General features: G+C 47.8%; 1 protein-coding gene across 1 annotated transcript; it reads left to right on the top strand.

Moving 5' to 3' along the window:
- The first annotated feature begins 2,996 nt into the window (after positions 1-2,996).
- dnajc24 (DnaJ (Hsp40) homolog, subfamily C, member 24) lies at positions 2,997-12,463 on the top strand. The gene is made up of 4 exons (XM_047034923.1): positions 2,997-3,434; positions 6,577-6,715; positions 11,605-11,673; positions 11,934-12,463. Exons 1-4 carry the CDS (start codon positions 3,327-3,329, stop codon positions 12,113-12,115), a joined length of 498 nt encoding a protein of 165 aa, XP_046890879.1. The 5' UTR covers positions 2,997-3,326; the 3' UTR covers positions 12,116-12,463.
- The last annotated feature ends 10,769 nt before the right edge of the window (positions 12,464-23,232 follow it).

The raw sequence follows: 23,232 nt of genomic DNA, 5'->3' as shown, positions 1-23,232 counted from the left end.
CGGGTGTAGCTCCACGGTAACGCCTCACTCTGGGGAGAGGGTCACATTGAGCACCACCTGACAATGCCTCAACCATCCAGTCCCACTGGTCCGCTAGCCTGCTCGTCACACACACACACACCTCCACTGACACCTAACCCAAAACTACAACACTCTTGCATGCTTCAGTGGTTTCTGTAAATCTAATGCACTGTAAAATGCACACCTTTTTTTATTCGTCATTTTTTTGGCGGTACAGAACTTCAGTAGCCAATCATCTGCAATCGTACCTCACACAACTTTGGATTGAAATGTGTACAGTTTCTCATACCTTACTCTATCTCATATACTGTAATCTAGAAACTGTCTCAATTTTGGCTCATTATTGTGTTTGTATTTTAATATGATTGAGGTGTTTTATTAAAATCTCTTGACAGAGTGTAGTGTAAATCCTAATTGGAATAATAAAATAAATCTTAATAATAGTGTAAAGTTTACAATCCTTTGAAATATATGGATATTCTTGAGGTATCAGATATAGTTGTCTGTATCCCGACCTCCCCCACCTCCCATGGATTCCCCTTATTATTTTTAGTTTTTACAGCCCTTTATGTAAAGGTAATATGTATTCCTATACCACACTGAAATGGGATCTTAGGTGTTATTAAAACTTTATTGAGGCATGGTTTCTGTCCAACGGCATTACAAATGAAAGCATGCTTTGGACACCACAGGGAAAGACTACCATCCAACCTTTGGGGGGTAATAAATGTATTAAGGAATGTGTCTTGACATAATCATTTTTTCTCCGAAGGCTGTGCATTCTACCAAACATTTTAATAGTCCAACGTCAACAAAATACATAATACTTTGATTAGGTTGTGTTATATTATCAGTAGTGATAGTAAAAGCTAGATTACATCACTACATGAGGAGATTTCATCTTCTAGATGCAGATAACTTTACTACTGAAGAATGTTCCAAAGACACTTTCATCAATCAATCATTAAGAGAGAACTGAGCCAAGTTTCCAGACTTTCAATTACAACTTTACTGACTACGAAGGTTTTGATCAGAACAAATCTATTTTGATTTCTAATGAGATGCTTGTTCATGAGTGGGTCAATAATTCCATAAATTAATGAGAGAGGGAGGAGTGTGGAGAGCAGTGAGGTGTGATGGTTGTGGACGTGATTAGGCCTATTGATTTAAATCACTCCCTCGTAATTAGTTCCTGGGAGCCTTACTCTTTTCTATTACTAATCAGAATGGACAGGTAGAGAATAAATAACTATTTGTAAAACTACAAGTTGAGAAGAAAGAATTTGAACCTCAGCATCATTATATGGTAATATTCATCATGTGAACTGAAATAGCCTACAGTAACTCAAATATACAGATCCAAACAAAAGGAAAATTCTGCCTGCTTTAGCTAATTGTGGTTTTCATATAAGTAATAGTTCTAATTGACAGAAAAGTTTTATGGAACTTATTTATGGATTTGTTTAAGTGGTATTTGAATTCCTCTACAACAGAATACAGGATTATCAAAAATGTTAGTAAAAGTAATGAAAGAACCAACTACTGAACCATCCCCAACCTACTACACCACCATTTGAATCACGGTTACTTTTTGAAGATACAAGCTGTTCCAAAATTGTGTTGCATTAGATTTGTCAGATTATCTGAAAAATTGAATAGCCTACCCCCCTCAACGCACACTCACCCGCCCTATCCCTGTGGGCCACCCGAGCAATGTGTGGAGACTATTTTGTCACGTTTCTAATTGCTTTGTAATTCCTCAAAATGAGGAAATAATTAAGGCCAAACAATATGTCACTTGTCTGTTCTACTATCTATCCATCACCTCGCTCATTAAAGACGGGGCTAATGAGCTTCAGACAGGAGAGTGAGGTGTGTGTGTGCACGGCTAGTTTAAAAAAATACATATTTTCACCCTCTCACCTAAAAAAAACTATACTGTTACAGTATTCCCAACTCAATTAGCAAACACAGCTGCTTTAACAGTCATATGCAGGTTAGTCTTTTCTTTTTCTGGAAGTTCACTCAGCTAGGCCTAATCTGCCTTTGTGAGGCTTGCTGGTATTGAACTGCTTATGGAATTAAATTCAAATGTATTTATTTTTACCACTGTGTTCTATGCATACTGTATATAACATATATGTTATAACATATTACACTTATATGTAGATCAGTCTAAAGACTGATCTGGAACTTGCCTTTCTATTTACTTATAATTCTAATAGTTTTGCAGGCTGTGTTGTTGACTTGATGTGTAACCATGTTTGAATATTTGTACTCATGAACCTGTTGTCTTCTGCAATTTTATGTGTCTTGCTAGCGATGATTATTTAAGTTCCCCCGGGGTTTAATAAAGTCAACTATCTAATTATTGGTGCATTACACAGGAAGTCTCACTATCTTTGCTCATCACTGGTTGAAGGGCTGGTATGGCTGGTTATAGGGCCCCCATCACTCAGCCAAGTTCATTCATTTTGAAGGAGGTGGAGGATTTCAAGCACAAATTAAAACAGCATAAATACCTATTGACCATTTACCTATACCATTTTTCATACTACAGTACATTGTTCCTGCCTCCCTAAAATAGCTGCTTGCCAAATTAAACAAGATGTCAGTAAATTGAAACACAAGCATTTCACACATATTAGGCTACTTTGAGAATGTAAGTGAGCTAAATAAATTTGATTTGTTTTCAATAATTCTAGGCTAATAAGCGTTTAAATTATCATTATTATTGCATTTAAGAGACCGTTTCAGTTTCTATAGAAACCGCCAATGGCTTGTCTATCGTGTGTTACAATATTTATTGTTCGGGCAGAAACCCTAAACGAGTTGACAAACTTTATAGTCTTTCGGCAGATTTGCAAAATATATGTATATATATATATTATAACAAATCTAGTCCCTACATGAGTTCTATCTAATGCAAATAAAACAAAGACGAATTTAGGTTAGACTCGTTCTGTGTAATTATCACTGTTTCTGGGGACCTTGAAAACGTGACACGCGAACTGACAGCTGAAACAACTTAAAGGAGATTGTTCTAGCAACTAGCTATCCTTTCAGTTTCTATGGTTATCTATCTTGTATTCCAGTTATCCTATCTAGCTTTACGTGGTCTAAAATAGAAAGCTCTTCACTGGCTATACAGGTGCAAATCTATACTGCCCAGACCAAACACGCAGTCCCGGTGCTAGCCAGCTAGCTAGTGCTAACGTAAACTGTAGTACAGTAGCTACAATTTGAGAGCCAGTCAACTCGTGTAAACTAGTTAAATAAGTTCAAAAGATGATCTGTTCCTCAGCATGACACATGCCAACAGATCTCAAAAAGATTGGTATTCAGTACTGGAAGCCGTTCCATCGGATGGGTTACAAGAACTAAAACAGAAGTACCAGAGACTGGCTTTGTTGGTATGTCCGCCTGTCTTTTCTGCAAGCTAGCTCTGCCGTCACTCACAGACAGTATATTTCAAATAGAAAATGGGATGTGCGTAAAGGAAAAGAAACCAAATTCAAATCCGCATAGCTGCAAAAAGTATTGTTGAACGTTAAAAGTGTTGATGAGATGGAATGAGTGAAATGTGAATAGGGTTATTATATGCATGTAAACAACATGAAAGCTAGCCAATACAAACCATCCCTGTGTGTCGCCTGCTGTGAGTGTGTGTGTCTGCATCCGAGTTTCTTTTGGAGCTTGATGTGATTCCAAGTCTTCACTTTCTTTTGTTCCTAAATCGCCTTCAACCTTCTCTTGAGTTAAATGTTATTGAGGGTTAGAAATGGAAGGGGGCAGATAGGGAACTGATAGTTATAACTTATAGTGAATAAGTTAACAGCATATTTCTCTTTTGACTTGGTTAAATATTTAAGGGTATTTGTCAGAAAAAAAAACAATTAAACTGGTAGGTTAAGTAGAACATAAGCTGGCTTTGTATAATCCCTGCTTCATTTTAATAACTGCAGTAATGTAGTGCCTACATAACCAGTCACTGTCCTTTCATCATTAAGTAACCTAGAAAGACAATTGTACTGTTGCTTTTGTAAATAACAGTTTGTTCCTGGAACAGAATCAGAAGTTTGCCCTGTGCTGCTTAGTTCTGATGTTTTGGTCGCAAACCGGGAAGCTAGTGAGACCCAAATGATTGTGGCAGTAATATTTTCCAAAAAAGTTGTGGTGCAAAACTGAACACATGTTTACTGAAAGTTGTGATCCGGTGTTACATTAGCAAGTTCTTAACCCTCCTCTATCCCTTGTGTGCAACTCTGACCAACGTAGGCCTCCAACATTAGGGGGCAGTAGAGTCCTGGCCTCTGCCCCCGCAGGCTCCGGTGCTTCAGCGCTCTACTGCTCTGCTGGAACGAGGGAGGGAGAGGTAGAGCAGACGAGGATGACGATGTTTAGTCAGGAGTCCCAATACTCTCAAGTTGCCAAGCTTTTTATTGTCGCTACCTCTCCGCTCTGTGAGAGCATGATAACTTAATATTTTACAACACTTACAAAGAGACAGCTATTTAAACACTTCTAACTCCACTGAGGTCAGGGAAGAAGAGGCAGAGGAGGTGTGAGGGATGAATATAAATTGAGTCTCCCATAACATCAACGGATAATTTCTGGAAAGTCTCCATTATAAATCAGTAGATTTACCAACGGATCCTCACAAACCCTAACCCTAACCCTAACCCTAACCCTAACCCTAACCCTAACCCTTGTATTTGAAATGTAAGTGTTTAGCACTGGGGACTGTAGGTGGGGTCATTTAGCTACAACAACACTGCTGTAGATGTCAGTACTGGATGAGGGTTAGTATGTAGGGAAGTAGGATTTGATTCTCCCACTTCCTTCATTCAGTGTGCTCCATTTACAAGGGAAACCAACATCAAAAACACAAGCAAGAAAATAGTTGGAGCACGCCCACCAGGCCTTACTTACCTTTTAACCGGAATTCGTTTTAAAAGTTATTTCTTTAAACAAGTAGTCCAGTTAAGCCAGTCTTTCCTGTCCCTGTAATTGTCCTGCTGGAAAACCTTGGTGAGTGCAGTTCAGGACATGCATCATTACTATCATTTAGAACAGGTCCAGCTTCTGAACCACAGCAACCAAACAAACGACACACAAACACACATACAGTCACCATGCTCAGCTTGCCAGTGCAAGAACATAATTACCAATCACAAACTATAATGAACAATCCAAGTTTGGCCTTGTTCACAGCTCTCCACTACTCAGTCGACTGTTATTCCTCTTGTCTGAGAGAAGGACTGAGGCCCTGTCCACCCGGAGGCAGAGTTCAGAGTGTTCTCAGGTTGGGACAGGCCAGCTAACAGGCCATCTGTAGCCATGACCCAGCCCTGGCTGCATCCTGCTGCCTGGGCAGTCTATGGAACTTCCATAGCTTCACCACAGCAGAGGGCACTTCCATATTGATATTAATCAAGAGATTATTACTTACAAAACAGTTGGCCTGGCCTGGCTGTTATGTGACTGCAGTCTGTGTGCTGGGCCAAACTCTTAAAACCTCTCCCTGAAATCGGCAGGAACAATAAGTATCCCAAAGTGATAGTTGTAACTGTTTTCTTTTTGATTTTAAGACGCATGGCCTGAGCTCACTCCCCTCCTCACCCCCCCCCCACACACACATTTCCCCTCCTCCTTTTCCTCCTCTTATCTGCTCAGTCTTGGAGAGGACAGATCTGTCTGTCATCCTCCTCTGTGATTTTAGTGCCTCAATCTATTTTTGTTTGCTGTGGGCCTGCCCTGGTAAATTGTCCAGAAGAAGATCATGGGTCCATCAGCAAATTACCCAGAAAATGCTGTCAGCGCAGGTTGTGACATGGGCACTGGCTGGATGGGAGTGTTTTCTCTCTCTCTCTCTCTCTCTCTCTCTCTCTCTCTCTCTCTCTCTCTCTCTCTCTCTCGTCCGCTGGCAGGTTGTCACTGACGGCTGAGGGCTAATTAACCTAGCTTCTGTCTGCTGCGCTTACTGTCTCTACCACCATCAACTCCTCCTCCGCTACCCCTCCGCCCTCCTCTCCTCTTTTCACCCCTCTCCTCCCCTCCCCTTTAGCCCTTTTCTCCTCCCGGCCCCTCCCCTCCCTCTTTACCTGCTCCAACCCTTCCTTCCAGAGTCCCATATCTCCATCTCTCATCCATCTCAAAGTGCAGGTTCAGCGGCCCGCTAATGACAGTGGTTACCCTGGTCATGTTTATAGTGTGCGCTGATGGCGGTGGTTAGCTGTGTCATTACACCTGTCGCTCTCTGATGACACAGATGCAGCCTATTGTCTCTGTAGTAGTGTGGGGATCTCTGTTCCTCTGTTCCTTGTTCCTCCTCTTCACTCTGTTCTCTTCCCTCCCCGGTGTCGGTCTGTTCCAGACTCTATACATACAGACTCATTTTGTCCTGGGCCTTCCCCTTTCTATATTAATAACAAACACAACGTCAAGTTCTAGGACGTGTCTCTAGAGTAAGCCTTGAGTCTGAACTTCACAGTCATCCCTGTCTCTGTAGAACCCTAACCCTGGTTATGTGTGTGTGTGTGTGCTCTCCTGCAGTACCACCCAGACAAGCAGGGTCCAGACGTGTCGGAGGAGGAAGCTGCCGGTCGTCTCCTCAGATTCCTGGAGGTGGGTCAGGCCTGGAAGGTTCTCAGCAACCAGGACAGCAGGAGAGAGTATGACCTGCAGCAACGGGGTGAGCTTGCCTCCTTCTCCCCTTCCTCCTACTCCCCTCCTCCTTCTCCTCCCCTTCCTCCTACTCCCCTCCTCCTTCTCCTCCCCTTCCTCCTACTCCTCTCCCTCCCTCTCCTCTCCCTCCTTCTCCTCCCCTTCCTCTTACTCCTCTCCCTCCTTCTCCTCCCCTTCCTCCTACTCCCCTCCTCCTTCTCCTCCCCTTCCTCTTACTCCTCTCCCTCCTTCTCCCTCCCTCTCCTCCTCACCTTCCTCCTCTCTCTCCCCTTGCTCTCCCTTTTTTTCTTCCTCTTTCCTTTCCTCCCGGGTGTCTCCTCTTCCATCCTCCCAGTCCTGCTGCCTTCCCCCAGTCCTCCCAGCCCTCCGCCATGGGAGCGCGGTCACACACTCCAGGCTGTTTGTCTGGGCCATCCAAAGAGACGACGACCCAACTCTGTGGACGACCCCCGATGCACTGTGGTCGTCATGGTAGTCAGTAGACAGTCAGGCCCACATCCTGGCTGCTGTGTCTCCGGCACTTCTGACCAGCACGTCTCCCTCCCGATGGCTCTCCTGTGATTCACCCCCAACATGAAACATGATTTCATTTCATTACGCCTTTGGATTTTAGTGCTTTTATTTATCTTTACCCGGCGTTCACGCTCAATTAAGCCCCCCCCCCCCTCCCGAACGCACCCCCTGCGCTACCTGCTTTAGTATGCTGCTCCACCCAGTCGGAGATGACATTAGTCACTAAAGCCACGCGGATAGAAGCAGTCGGCCACGTTGTCTGAAAAGGTCGCGCCAAATGAGGCAGAAAGCAATCCAGTTTGCATAACTTAAGAGCATCGCCCTCCTTCACGATTTCCTTGAAACTTGCGAGCATTCCTCAGTTCCATTAGGAGGCTCTCTGGCGATGCTAATTAGCGGTGCAGAGGTTCTGCTGAGGGCGGGAGCTTTCCTGCCCTCCTTGTATATATGATCAGAGTTTTCCGTCTTTTCTGATGGATCAATTCATGAATATCATGTTAACTGCCCTTCCGGGGGTTGGTGAGGAAGAGGGGGAGTCTGGAGGAAGTTGTAGGGAAGAGGGGGGGTGTAAGAAGGAGGAGGAGTAGAGGAGGAGGAGGAGGGGAGGAGGAGGAGGGTCTAGAGGAGAAGGAGAGGAGGAGGGTGTAAGGGGAGGAGGAGGAGGGTCTAGAGGAGAAGGAGAGGAGGAGGGTGTAAGGGGAGGAGGAGGAGGGTCTAGAGGAGAAGGAGAGGAGGAGGGTGTAAGGGGAGGAGGGGAAGAGGGGAGCAGGAGGAGGGTCTAAAGAGGAGAAAGAGAGGAGGAGGAGGGTGTAAGGGGAGGAGGAGGAGGGTCTAGAGGAGAAGGAGAGGAGGAGGGTGTAAGGGGAGGAGTAGATGAGGAGGAGCGTCTAAAGAGGAGAAGGAGAGGAGGAGGAGGGTGCAAAGAGGAGGGTGTTTACTGTAGGGAAGAGAGGGGGCGAAAGGAGGAGACTATAAGGAGGAGATGAGGAGGAAGAGAGAGGGGAAATGTAGGTCAAGTCTGTCACACTTGACTTGTCTTGACGTGAAGTGATAGGCTGGCTCTCCAACCCCCCAGCCCTCCCCCCCACCACACACACGCACGCACGCCGCGCATACACACACGATCATACAAACATTCATACGCGCACATTGTCCTCCGCACACATACACAAAACAGGCTTCCACACATGCAGACTTGGCCCTGGGATAGAGGTTCCCCCAACCCTCCATTAGGACTTTCAATAAATGTACATCGAGGCCTGCGTGCCATTAGCAGGAGAAGGCCTCCCAGCGCCGGTGGGGGAGAAACACTCACTGCTCTCACATCCCTGCTGCCTGCAGAACACGCACACACACAGTCCCTGCTACACACAGTTCCCCAACACACACACACACAGTCCACACAGTCGGTACAAGAATCGACATGCATAGAGTGTCTGTGAATTGAGGCTTGTCTGTCTGACTTCCCCTCATGATGATATTGGCTTTTACCATTGTCTGTGTATGATGCCAACCCCCCCCCCCCCCACCCCCCCCAGTGGTTCTTCCGCTCCCTCCCCCCCATTACACCCCCCTCCCCCTACAGACACACACCCCGCTGCCTGGTCACACACACAGGCCCCTTGGTCTACGTCCATCATCAATTCTTTCTCCCAACCACACATACCTTGGAGCTGCACCACCAGCAGCCCAGCTTAACAACAACATGCCTTCTCCAGCCAGGCTCACCAGGGGAGCCCAGAGCTACTTCCCTGGTTATTAGAGAAGGAGGGGGATGGAGAGATGGAGAGAGAGATGGGGAAACGGATCGAGGGATGAGCGGTGATGGAGGTGGGAGTGTGTTGGAGAGGCGACGGTCGTTTGCATCTATCCAGTGTTGGAACACATTGTGTGATTGGACTAATATAAGTGTAATTAGACGGTTTATCTCTGTGACTTTTTAACGCCGGAATATTGTGTCCGTGACAACCATCTCTTCTTTCTCCTCTCCAGGGCTCTGGTTGCATGTAGTTTGGTCTGACAGAGTCGCTGAGCAGCCAAATGTCAGTGTTTCAAATGAGTGTTTTACTGACTGTTTTGGAGGATCGTATGTAGAATTTGAGTCGCGTTAAATCTTGAATCCATGTTCTGCTTCACGCTGGCTTGGGTTCAGTCATCATCCTGACCAGCCCATGTGTTGGCTGTAGATACCTATCTCCAAAAACGTTACAAAACCTGGCCGCCAATTCGTCTCCCCCAACCGCAATCAAACCGACGGAGGAATCCCATTTAGAGCCGACCAAATCATGAGCCTCTCACTTTTGTTCAAAATGTCACTGATCCGCGTCGCACGATAAACCGTTGACGTGAGAGCAGTCCATAATGAAGTTGCTTAATGCAGTGCTTATGCACATGAAGGGTATACTTACCGCAGACGGTGCATTTAGATTGATGGGATTTCTCCGATGGATTGATCCTGCTGTTACAGGAGCTTTGTCTGTGTATAAGAATGGCATATATTAGAGAACACCTAGACAGACCACCCCCCCTCCCCCTCCCCCTCCTGTCCCTAAACGCGGGGGGGGGGGGGCGGTAGCAGGTGAAAACTTCTTCACCCTCAGCCTGTGTGGAGGGCGTAGCTGCTAGGTAGCCCTCGCGGCTAATTACAGACGAGCGCTCAAAGTGGTGAGTCCCGACGACGTGCTAATTGCTGTTTCTTCACAAAGACTGGTGAAAGGGTACTGGGGGGGAGGGGGGGGGGGGACGTGTTACCATGTTAACTTTCCCCCCGTCGTCATCGTCACTCCGTTGCTCCGTCTCCTCTCGCTCCCTGGTGTTGTCTGCAGCCTCTTAGCTTCCCACGCTAACAAGCCGCTCCCCTCCTCCGCGCAGCTCTGCACGGGGTCACGAGGGTCAGTCCCCTCCCAGACTGCCTCTTTCACGCCACTGTTCCCCTTCCTGTCCAGCAACATTGCCCTTCCTGTCCAGCAACATTGCCCTTCCTGTCCAGCACCTGTACTGTGGATAACTAGACTGCATGGTGTGTAAATAGATCATAGGGTGTGTACCTAGACTGTAGTGTGTGTAACTAGACAGTAGTGTGTGTGTAACTAGTTCATAGGGTGTGTAACTAGACTGTAGTGTGTGTAACTAGATCATAGGGTGTGTAACTAGACTGTAGTGTGTGTAACTAGTTCATGGGGTGTGTAAATAGACTGGAGGGTGTGTGTGTAAATGACCACATGTGAGCTACAGCATGGCTTCAGGCAGTCTGATGGCCATCTGCTTGTTCAGAGTGTTTTTGATGGGCAGTCGACCCCTGATTGGCCCGTAGCCAAATCCCTCTGTAAACATGCTATAGCCACAGTACATGGAAGGTGAGAGGACCAGAGATGCTAATGTGGATGATGTATTTCTCCCCTGTAGACACACTTGTGCACAGACGTACACATATAAACAACCACACACACACACACACACACACACACACACACACACACACACACACACACACACACACACACACACACACACACACACACACACACAGGACAGCCTCTTAGTTAATGATCAGGCCAGTCCTGCTTGTTTGGCAGTGTGCCATGTACCCTCTGGGGTCTGATCTAGACTCAGTCTGGCCCTAGTTACTGGCCAGCTCCATTAGTTTACCATTACTGGAAAACCTTCCAGCTGACCGTGGACCCTATTCCCAGCAGACTGAAACCAGCGCACGGGGTTAGGGAGGAGAATATCACCGTAGTAACCAGTATTACCGTGGTGACGTGGGCAAATAGAACGTTAACCGTCCGAGCTATGTGCTGACACAGGTTGGAGTCCATGGGGAGTCCACCCTGTCGATCAATCACGGATATGCTGTTCGGTAACTACCAAACAAGACATGGCAAAAGGAGCATACTGAACTGTATGTTCTTTTCATCCATCCAGTGGTTCAGGCAGGAGGACTCAGTATAGTATTCACTTGATACTTGACTTCCCACGGTACAACACATGATTGTAATACTTGAATTTGGCATGATGGTTCTGCCGGCCGCGGCTCCCTCCCGCACCCAACGGAAACACCGTCTCCTGAGACACCGTCTCGACATCCGAGCAGAGAGCAACGAACGCATTCCCACCTTCGAAAGGAAACACAGAACCAGGGAGGCCGGGGAGGCGGAGGCAGCAGATTAAAACAGAGCATCCTGTGTCGCACTGAGCAATGCAGAGTGCAACGATACCCCGATTTCAATAGCCCGCCCGGCTAAGAGGGTTTGCCCCCGCCCGCGTGATATGACGAGTTGCTAGTGACGCTCGAGGGTCTCGCGTCCCCTGCATGAACCAGCTCCGCTTGTTTTCTTTCTGTGATGAGTGTGTCCATGTTGACGTGAGCCTGTGTCTCTCCAGCCAGCCAGCTGAAGCAGCACTTGCCTGTTGATGCCCACGTCGGTCTGGACGACATGAGCTGGGACCAGGGTGAGTGTCATCCGAAATCGCCTCAGACGGAACACGGCACCCGCACTCTGCCATCGTCAAACGGGAAACCAAAGAAATATCCACGAATTGAAGAGAAAAGGTCAACTTTCCAATATCCCCAGTCCTCTCGTCTGACATCCCTCTCTCTCTCTCTCCCTTCTCTCTCCCTCCCTTTGTGTCTTTTGCCGTCCCTCTCTCGGGCCTTTTTCTCGGTGGCACTCTCCTCTCCCTCCATCTCTTTCGTCTCTCTCTCCTCCCAGATAAGGAGGTGTACACACTGGGCTGCCGCTGCGGAGGCGAGTTCTGCATCGGAAGGGAGGAGTTGGAGGGGGAGGAGGAGGAGGGGGAGGAGGCGGAGGAGGCGGCGGCAGTTGTGTGCTGTGACACCTGTTCACTCAGCATTGAGGTCAGCAGGGCAGCACCATCTACACTGACCCTCTGAACCCTGAAGACACGACCACCTCCGTGACCAGCAGTCTGAAGAGGAGTCTTATTTAACTTTTTGCATAGGCCGTGACAACAATATGTGGACAAATATTAAGATATGGACTGTAGAAAATCCAATTTGAAAGGGGTTTCTATTTGAAGTATCTCATCAAGCACAAAGTACTGGCGTTTGCTCCCCCGTAAAATGTCAAAAATAAACAACGAAGCAAGTCAGAGGATTTGTGTCTGATAGCTGTCCCCATTTCTCTCCTCTCCATTGTGGGACAGTAAGAGGCTCTCTAACCTCTCTCAGTTCTCGCTAACTTTGTTTGCATGTAAATAAATGTTTTTTTTTCTCCCCGCTCACAATGGCAACGCAAACTGCCTCCACGCTTTCCGCAGCATCGGAGGCCCCTGGGTAATGACAACCTTTGTTGTGTGTGCGTCCCCTCCGGGGCGGTGTGAGGGGAGAGGAGAGGTCAGGGCCGGGGGGCCCCTGGTCCTGCCTTCATTAGACTTCAAACAGAGTCATTAGGCTAAAGTCTGTCCTCCTCCTCTCTTCCTCCACTCCTCCTCTAGTCCTCTCCCAGTAGAAACAGCTTGAGAGGGGCCAGCTCGAGCTTTTCATCAGCGTCCCGCGGGCCTGGGCCCGGGCTAGACCTGCCAGGAGTGGGCCCGCAATGGACCGGACCTTAATCCACCCTGACATCAATTAGGAATAATCTCATCACTGTTAGAGAGTGGGCTTGTCAAAGCCCTAATGAAGGGCCCTGTCGTCTCCTCAGAGTGAACGGACAGACACAGTCAACAAATATGGTGCCACATAGCAAAGGAGGAGAGGGAGTGAAGAAGGGCCTGTCGTAGACTGGTGAGGGTGAGTTCGAGGCTGTTCTTGTGAAGTAGGCCTTGTGCAAACTTGATTTTGATGATCTCCCTCTTGAGTTTCTGTCGTCAATGAAACATTTCACCGTTCGTTTCCATGGTGAAGAGGACTGTACAGCTCTGCTGAGGTTTCTTTCGGGTGATAAGTAGGCTACTTTTGTTATTTCGTTTCAAAACGTTTTCTTCAGAAAGTACACATTGTACTTTGTTCACATGATAAAGTTAATTGGAGAAAGACTGGTCAAACGGTTAAAACATATGTTACAACGATTGCATCTTCCATCCCCTGCGCCTCATTTCTGCTCGTGGTACTGAGGCCTCTACCCTATCCTCCCTCCTGGCCTCTGTCCTCCCTCCAGGCCTCTGTCCTAGCCTCCCTCCTGGCCTCTGTCCTAGCCTCCCTCCAGGCCTCTACCCTAGCCTCCCTCCTGGCCTCTGTCCTAGCCTCCCTCCTGGCCTCTGTCCTAGCCTCCCTCCTGGCCTCTGTCCTAGCCTCCCTCCTGGCCTCTGTCCTAGCCTCCCTCCTGGCTCGGGTGTGAATGGTCGCCTTTCACCTGAGACCCCCGTCAAGTGTGAACTCGGCGCTGCACTGTTTCACAGATCTCCTTCCAAGTTCGGTGGCAGGCAGGTATCTGTGAAAGGAGCGCCTGAAAGAGGGCCTCAGCCTCAAAGGAGAAGGAGAGAATAGCCCCTCGCTCTCCTTAAGGAACTTCAAGGCGTTCCTTCCTTCGCTCCCTCCTCCAGACTCTTCATGGGTTTTTTTTCTTCTTCTCCTCTGGAACTCGGGATTTAATCTGGGAGGGACAAAAGAAGGACTCCCCTTCTCCAACCACCTCCTTCCCTCCCTCCCCCACCACCAACTACCCTCCCTTTATCCTCTTACCATCGCCATTCAATTCACATCCCTCTCCTACCCAGGTTTTTACCCCCCCCACACACACACACACACACACACACCCTCTGGGTTGGGAACGGCACACAAAGGGGGCGGGTCCTCCAGAACACTGCTAATAGTAACACCAGCAGGTGTAGCCTAGTAACAACGCCAGTAACACCAGCAGGTGTAGGCTAGTAACAACGCCAGTAACACCACCAGGTGTAGCTTAGTAACAACGCCAGTAACACCAGCAGGTGTAGCCTAGTAACAACGCCAGTAACACCACCAGGTGTAGCCAAGCAACAATACCAGTAACACCAACACCACCAGGTGTAACCTAGTAACACCACCAGTTTCAGAGATACCTGCAGGTGTTACTAGGCCCTACAGAATATCCAACAGCCCTCTTTCTATAACTGGACACAACATTTTAATCACATAACTGTTCCACAGAGAATGGTCCTCTGGGAAGATAAAAACATGTCTGCAATGTGCTTAGATGCGTTCATTTTGTACTTTGTTGTTTGTTTGATGAATGAAACAGTTATACTGTAAATAGCTAATTTGATTATGCCCATGTATATGTGCTGTTTACTTTGATGGTGTGACAAAGTCCCTTATCAGAGTGTGCACCATAGAGGCACATGTCATGTTGTGTCAAGGTAGTCAGCTCTGAGTATCGGCTGTGTGTGTGTGTGTGTGTGTGTGTATGAACAACTATAGAAATCACCATGGTGTTGGTGTGGATCAATCCCATCATAAGTCTGTGCTTCTTCATGGACTGGCTCTAAGAATCTCTGCATTTGCCTTACCAAGCCACCAGGGGGGGACAGAGAGCACAAAGCTAGTCCTACTGGAGATGTGGTACAGCATTACAAATGTCTCTTTTCAAATCCATGAAGACACCAAGGGGAAATAGAAAATCTGTCAATATCTTCCCCAACTCTGATAAGTGCAGTTCTGAGTTCCGACACCAATGAAATGGCCACAAACAAGAGCCACTCCCCTTAGAAAGGACAGCACATACGTCAAGGATAGTTCACCGTGGAGCAGATCATTCAAGGTAAAGTAGCTCACTGCCGTTGTGAGGAGTCTTTGTTAATGAGAGGCGGTGTGGGCCGTGTGTCTGGGCCTGGCTGGCAGCTGTCTGCCCGGGGTCATGTTTCCATCTGAGACGGTCTCAGAGTCTGGCCTCTGCTGCCCACCGCTCTCGAGCAGCCCGCCTGCTCAGCTGGCACTAACAGTAACAGCCCTCAACGCAATTGGCTGAGCTCTCTGTGTGTGTTTGAGTGGGGTAGGGGGGGGGGGGGATTGCTTAAGAGTTCAGGGGGATTATTGTTAGATTTAAATGTAATCGATGTACATGTAGCTTTTTGTTTTCCAACCATATCAGTGTTCAGAAACAATCTTTTGATATGTATATAACTGCTACTGGTAAGTACCTGTCACTGTATTTATTCCTTTTCAGCTTTTAAATGGCGCCCACAGCTAAATGTGATCGCCAAAAGCACACAAGTCTTTGTTCAATTCATTGTTACGCCAATCCACAATGGATCGCAGACCCGGGTACTCCAAGCCTGCTAATTGGAAGACGAAATATGAAGACAAATAATCTGTTTTTACTGTGGCAACGGGGAAGAGACAGGTGCTCTGGCAGACAGGTACGCAGTCTGTGGTCCCTGTAGGATCTCCAGACAGGCTGAGCGACAGCCATGTTGGACTGGGAGGCAGAGGAGCCCTGGGGCCGCGCTGCGTGTCTGGACCTGTACCTGAACATAGCTACAGCTTGTTAATGACCCTCCCAGGCACTGATCTACCTTTCACCCTCATTATCGTCTCATCCCACTGATGTACTGCCGTTCAAGTTCTCTATTTGCTCATTCCTCGGTTTGGTTGGTCTCTCGTGATGATGCGAGAAGTGAGACTCCTCTCATCACCGAGGCTGGGTTGAGGCTTGGGTTCTGGTTGCTTCCGCCTGATCTCTCTTATTCTCTCAACCTTTTTTTTTCTTCCTATTTCCTCATCTTACTTACTCTCCTTCTATTTTATTTGCGGTTGTTTCTCCTCCCCTCCTCCCCTCCTCCCCTCCTCCCCTCCTCCCCCCTCCATGATAGCATTAACCAACAGCAGCAGAGCGGAAGTGACTTTATGAATGACGGCCTACCTACTGATGGGAACGGATTAGGTCTCTCTGTCTCCCCCTCCTCCCCTCCCTCGTTTCTCCCCCCTCCTCTCCCAGAACACCAGGTGGCTCCTTTCCCTGTCGCTAAGGTGTTACACTTAATCCCATTACGTTGCTGCTAAATCTCACAGACATCAAAATTATGAAAACCCCCCCCCCCCCACCCCTCTCTCTTTCTCTCCTCTCTCTCTCTCTCTCGCTCCACTGTTGTGGCACCCCCCCCCCCTCTCTCTCTCTCTTTCTTTCCTACTCTCCTCTCTCTCTCTCTCTCTCTCTCTCTCTCTCTCTCTCTCGCTCCACTGTTGTGGCACCCCCTCCCTCCCTCCATCCCGCTGCTCACTTTCCATCCTTTCTCTTTCCGAGTGACTGGAGGTGGCTTTACCTGAAAGGAGTCAAAATCTGCAGGCAGCTGCTGTGTTCGTGGCCAGGGCCGGCTGGCTGCGAATGCCAATCCTGATCCAATTCTACTGCTCTGGTGGCCCCTTATTCCCCTGTCCAATAACGCGTCTCCTCTGTGAGGAAAAATCCCACAGCTACAAATCTAATCCTAGCTCGGGACCTCATGTCAATCTCCTCTCTCTCTCTTTTTTCTCTGTCTCTCTCTCTAACCCTCTCTCTCTCTTTCTCTCTCACTGCCCTTTCTCTCTCTTCCTCCCTCTCATTTTCTCGCCCTCTCTAGAGACAGTCGTTAAGTCCCAGATCTCCTCAGTGAGAGCATGGATCTAGGATCACACGACACAACCCCCCAACCCCCCCATACACACACACACACACCCCCCCAACATGGATATGACAATATTGTGGCCCCCCTGAGGCCTCCGGTTGTAGGTGAGGATTAGCACTTTGCATAATAAGATTACACGCCGACTGGAACATATCAAGGGAAGATCCATATGTGGCAGACTTGCCCGCGGTGGCCCACCCTGGGCTCACTCAGACGGCCATGAATTAGCTGGCCATTCCCAGCCAAGGAACAACACATAGGGGTTTATCACTGTCTCGCCCCTCAAAGGGACTGCAGAACAAAGTATATGAGAGCCTTGTGTTTGTAATGTGTCATTGTGACTCATAAAGTGATATGAGTTAGAAATACGTCGACACAAAAGTGTCTTTGTCTTTGTACCCCCGGTGTGACAGGAAGAAATTTGACTTTGAAGGCCCTGATCTGTCGCATCACAGGTTGGGCACGGTATCGACCCTGCGATACACACACCACACACATACACACACACCACCGGCCAGCAAGCTTCCCTATTGCAGTGGAAGACGTAAACACCAATCAGCAGGGGGTACTAATAGAGCCCCGAGCTGTTTGAGTGTAAACACACAGGCCAGTGTTAGCTAACACTCAGTACAAACACACAGGCCAGTGTTAGCTAACACTCTCAGTACTAACACACAGGCCAGTGTTAGCTAACACTCTCAGTACTAACCCAGGCCAGAATGGCTAACACACTCGGTAAACACAGGCCCGAGTAGCTAATACACTCATCAAACACACAGGGCAGAGTGAGCGAACTCACTCAGTAAACACACAGGGCAGAGTGAGCTAACTCACTCAGTAAACACACAGGACAGAGTGAGCTACCTCGCTCAGGTGCAATCATGACGAGGTGATGCGGGGGTGAGGAGGTGATGTGGGGGTGAGGAGGTGATGTGGGGGTGAGGAGGTGAGGAAGTGATGTGGGGGCAAGGGGTAGAGGAGGCCCAATCTGGTGGAGGTATTAACACCCAGACACGTCAAAGGCATAAGCACACCCAACACTTGTAGTTCAGAGGTTGCCTCACTCTCGTGACTACATCTATTTAGGTTCACTTTTTTTTTCTCTCCCAATCCATTTCTTTCTCCTTTCCTTGAGGCAGTGTGGTGGATGGGATAGCCAAGAGGAGCCAGGAGACCATTTTCTTTATGACATGATATAAGTTCCTAAGACAGATTTTTAATCAATGCGACAAGTCAGGGCCTAAAAGAAGAGGTATTGCCGCCCCAGCAATTTAGCAGACCAGGTTAACAATGTGGAAAACAAGTGTGAAGAGGTTCTTGGAGACGGATCCAAAAGTGGTGTGCATGTTCTAGGCAGGTTGGAGTGGAGAGGTAAAATATGTCATTGTTGTCACAATTTCACTTGTTGGAGTGGAATGCACAATTGATTAGGAAGGGGTGGTAAATGAGTTTCTCAAAGTCAATGTCTTGCATTTATCTCTGTGTTTTTTTAAAGGTATAGATTGGGTAAGTTTGTGGTAGCAAGAAATAGTACTAGTAAATAATAACATTAAATTATATTTACATTTGTCTCAAGTAGTTTTTCTCTCCTTTAAACTCATTCTCCTTCTCTCTCCCTCCCTCTCAATTTCCCCTCAAATTGTTCTGTTTCCACACACCTCTCTCCCAGAACCCGATCCCTCCCTAAACCCAAGCCAAACTTTCTCTACCCCCACACTTTGCCACCCCTAAGGAACTCCCGGGGATGGCTAATGTCTCTTGCAGATTTCATTTGTTGGACGCTATAGAAACAGCTCCACAATAGGCCCCATCTTGAGATGGCTCATCTGGGGGTCTCAGTGAGCCTTTGAACAGCACACAGGGTCGCTGACCTAGAAAGCCATCAATAAAAGACTATCTTTCACAAGACAAATTGAAGAGCAAGGGACTCGTCTCTTGTCTGTGGTGTAGTCGTTCTTCTCTCTCTCTCTCTCTCTCTCTCTCTCTCTCTCTCTCTCTCTCTCTCTCTCTCTCTCTCTCTCTCTCTCTCTCTCTCTCTCTCTCTGTCTCTCTCTGTTTCTCTGTCTCTCTCTCTATCTCTCACTCTCTGTGTGTCTGTGTGTGTGTATGTGTGTGAGTGTGTGCGTTGTGTGATGTCTTGATTATACAACCATAACTCAAACCTCTTTCTTCTTGGAGAGACAGTCAGCAGTTCAATACTGCTGTCAGAATGTGAGAGCCAGTGGGTGGGCCATGTGTGCCACTACCAGTCCATCCCGGGGGGAGGGGTTCACCTGAATCCCCAGCTTGGCTCTGCAGCCATGGTGGTTGTCACAGCAAACATGCCCTCTCCCAGCCCTCACCTCACACACACAAGAACACAATTGTGTGTTTCTCCAGCACCTCGAGGTCCTCCTCACCTCAGCCCTCATCACATGCGGCACACTTACAGGCCACCTGTCAGACGCAGCCTGAAGACAGACCTACATAGAGGAACACGGAGAAGACAGGCGTTCGTAAAGGAACACAGAGAAGACAGGCATTCATAGAGGAACACAGAGAAGACAGGCATTCATAGAGGAACACAGAGAAGACAGACCTTCATAGAGGAACACAGAGAAGACAGACCTTCATAGAGGAACACAGAGAAGACAGACGTTTGTAGAGGAACACAGAGAAGGTAGACATTTGTAGAGGAACACAGAGGAAATCCTGTTCAGCCCACAGTGGAAACTTATGGTTACATGAAGCTGCTGACGGTATATATAGAAGGCAAATCTAGAAAGATGTCTTACGTGTACCTAACTGAGAAACTCTATCACACATAAGCAACTATTGTTACAGTGCCGTATTACATGCATAAAGCTCTGCCACTAATGTAACATTGACTTCTGCCACAACTGTCAGCAGGCATGATGTTTTACAGTCAGATAACAGGGTCACAAATCCCTAATCGGAATTCACAGGAGTAGCAAGCCGTTCACCTATTCATGCGAAATCACTCTGTCTACATCCTCTGTGGGATGAAGGCTATGCATTGTCATTCATAGCTGGGGGCTGTCGGGAAGCTGGCGATGGCTGGGTTAATTGCGCTGCCTGTATCTGGTCAATAATCATAGGAAAGGTCATAGCTGAAGAGGACCTGACAGGTGGGTGTCAGAGGGACTGATGTTAATTCCTGCTTTATTACTACCCTTCCAGCGCTCCACCCAACTCTGGGAGCACGGATGAGTCTGTGACAGGCACCGCACAGCTGCTACCATGTGGAGAGGAGGGGGAAACTAGGGAGGAGAGGGAGGGAGGAAGGGGGCACAACGGTGAAGAAAGATACATGGAGAGAGGAGAGACAAGACAAGAAGAAAGAGAGCAGATGAAAGTGTAAAGGAAGGGGGGCAGAGGAGAGTCGGAGAGAAAGAGAGAGAGTGCGATAAAGACAGAGAAAGAGGGCGAGAGTGTGAGAAAGAAGGGGAGAGACGGAGATAGTGAGAGAGAGAGAGAAACAAGGAAAGAGAGAAAAAGAGAGAGAGGAAGAAAGAGGGTGAGTGAGAGAATGAGACAAGTGGAGCTGTGAGTCAACATCATGTGATTAGCTTCCTCCCGGTCCTCTAGGAGCCTGATGAAGAGAGGAGCCGTCACTGTGTCCTCTGATATCGTATTTTACCACCCGGCAATTTATCCATCATCACTGAAAGCGTTCCATTGTTGTCAGGGGAGGTGAGATGAGAGACAGTACCGAGATCTCAATCGGGGTAAATTGCATCATTGTGGGTGATAGAGAAGGAGATCGAGACAGATAGAGAATGATAGATGAAAGATAATAACTTAAAGAAAGTGATGTTATGAAGGTCCATCTACTGTATATCTCCCCTGTATGCATGTCTGTCTTTCAGGTATCTCAACTGGCATGGTTTTGTTCTCTGGTGATAATGTGATTGGCCTGCTCTTGGACTGATGACACTGTGTAAATGATTTCATTCTTTATAACAAATATTACATACTATCTCCCTGTTGGGTGTCGTGGTCTTGACTCAAGCAACAAGACATGTGTGTGCAGGACTTTTTGGGATGATTTCACATGATTTCAACTATAAGACAATGATCAACACAGTGTGTTGATTTGGCAACGTATTGATTCATCTTTGTTTTGGATGAAGATCTAATAATAATAATAATAATACATTTGATTTAAAGGCACCTTTCTCGGCACTCAAGGACACCGTACAGGGTTACATAAGACATTAAAAGCAGCAAAATCTGGCCAATCAACTTTTTTTTTCTTCCCTTTCATCGAACTACTTTCAAATACTTGGAGTCATTTCGAGGGATTGCAGTTCCGATCGGTATGACAGGTATCTGGAAACAACAAGAAAAGGTAATTGCCTCTGACTTGTATCATGGCTCTCCCCTCCTTCAGGTAGGAAGAATGCAGTAGTTATTGTTGTGCCCCCAGGGGGGTGAGCTTGTTAGTCCCATCAGTGGCCAGGTAAACAGCCCAGGTCATTGGTCCTCTGAGGGGTGGGGGGCGTGCCTCGTTAGCCACAGGCCTAGATAGGGATTGGTTTTAATGACATCCCCAGGAAGGTAGGTGTGTGTGGGGAGGTGGGAGTGGGGGGAAGGAGGGGTCATCTCTGTGCAAGTTTGTCATGTCGGGAAAATGGAATGACCGGTGTCACGAATAAGACTTTGTATTCGTTCCCTGTCAGCTGGTGCGTTCATGTGAGCCTGCATGGAAGGTATTGTCAAGTGTACGGCCCCTTTGCAATAATCAAATCAGCACAGACGGTTCTCTCTCACCTGTGGGACCACTTCCTCACTCCCCTCCTCCTCCTCCTGCTCGCTTCCCTGCCCTCCTGTCCTCACTCCTGTTCTCCTCCTCTCTTCTCTCACCCCCTCCTCCTCCCCTCCCTACCCTCCCTCCCTCCCTTCCTCCTCCCCTCTCTTCTCCTCCCTCCGCTGCTCCCTCCCATCCTCCACTTCTCCTCATTCCCCCTCTCCTCCTCTCTCATTAAGTCACATTAAACCTGACCAGTGTGAGAAGGGTGAGATCCTATGGGAGGGTCCATGTAAAACTAGCCCACCAGGACACTTCCGTGTGTGTGTGCCTTTGTGTGTGTGTGTGTCTGTGTGTGCGTGCATGTGTGTGTGTGTGCTGATTTTTATCACTCTTCAACAACAGGTGAGAGGCCCCCTCACCTCCCACCCTCTCAGGGGCAAATCTGTGCAACAGTGACCAGCCCTGGGAGTTTCCATGAGCATTTAAACAGGCATTACCTTAATGGTGGCCGACAGGTCACCAGAGGACCTGATGTCTGATTGGCCCAGGCCCCGGCTGGTCTAATGAGCTGGAGCGGGTGTCAGGAAATGTGTCTTCTGCTAATTGAAGGTGTTATTTAGGAGACAATAGCATGTTTTTGTTATTGCATCCGAAAGGTGAAGCTGCTCCTGGGGACTTTGACACTCTCTCTCTCTCTTTCTCTCTCTCTCTCTCTCTCTCTCTCTCTCTCTCTCTCTCTCTCTCTCTCTCTCTCTCTCTCTCTCTCTTCCTTGTCTTCCTTGAGGGTTTAGGTTGGTTGAGGGGCAGTTCTATGGGCGCATGTGAAGCCCTCTGTGACATGCTTGCGTGTAAAAAGGGCTATACAAATAAATTTGATTTGATTTGATTTGATTTGATCTCTCTCTCTCTCTCTCTCTCTCTCTCTCTCTCTCTCTCTCTCTCTCTCTCTCTCTCTCTCTCTCTCTCTGTCTCTCGGTCTCTCTCTCTGTCTTTCTCACTCTCTCTCTCGTCACAATCAGTGTGGCCCTCTCTTTCCAAATATTCTCTTCTCTCACCCCCCCCCTTTTTCTCGCTGACACAAATACCTACTTCACAGTTCTTTTGTTGTTTGCAGTGAGAAATGTCACGTACCTTCACAACGTGAATCATTTACCTGGTTGGCTAATTGAAAATGCAATACACAACTTCTAGTAACCAGGACAGCAGAAGCTATGGGCAATAACCGTAATAATCCATATCAGATAAACCGCACAGCATCCACAGGTATAGCAGTTCTGGAATAGCGTGTTTATGGGTATAGCTCAGTGGTATAGCTTCTGATTCTGATTCTGGTAGAGCACGGTTATATGTATAGCTCATTGCTAGAGCACAGAGATGGGTAGGGTGCAGTAGCTAAAGCATCGGGATTGGTATGGGTATAGCTCAGTGGTAGATCATGGGGATGGTTATAGCTCAGTGGTAGAGCATGGGGATGGGTATAGCTCAGTGGTAGAGCATGGGGATGGGTATAGCTCAGTGGTAGAGCATGGGGATGGGTATAGCTCAGTGGTAGAGCATGGGGATGGTTATAGCTCAGTGGTAGAGCATGGGGATGGTTATAGCTCAGTGGTAGAGCATGGGGATGGTTATAGCTCAGTGGTAGAGCATGGGGATGGTTATAGCTCAGTGGTAGAGCATGGGATGGGTATATCTCAGTGGTAGATCATGGGGATGGT

This window comes from Hypomesus transpacificus, chromosome 14 (assembly GCF_021917145.1).
Source record: "Hypomesus transpacificus isolate Combined female chromosome 14, fHypTra1, whole genome shotgun sequence".
In the NCBI taxonomy this organism is placed as follows: Eukaryota; Metazoa; Chordata; class Actinopteri; order Osmeriformes; family Osmeridae; genus Hypomesus; species Hypomesus transpacificus.
Note: the sequence above shows the minus strand (reverse complement) of the source record. Positions and strands in the feature narration are given on the sequence as shown.

What these genes read in the sequence shown, in the direction of transcription:
- dnajc24 (XM_047034923.1), top strand. Translation starts at nt 3,327, where the DNA reads ATGACACATGCCAACAGATCTCAAAAAGATTGGTATTCAGTACTGGAA. An exon ending in GTATGACCTGCAGCAACGGG is followed by an intron (nt 6,716 to 11,604) that starts GTGAGCTTGCCT and finishes GTGTCTCTCCAG; the next exon opens with CCAGCCAGCTGAAGCAGCAC. An exon ending in CGACATGAGCTGGGACCAGG is followed by an intron (nt 11,674 to 11,933) that starts GTGAGTGTCATC and finishes CTCTCCTCCCAG; the next exon opens with ATAAGGAGGTGTACACACTG.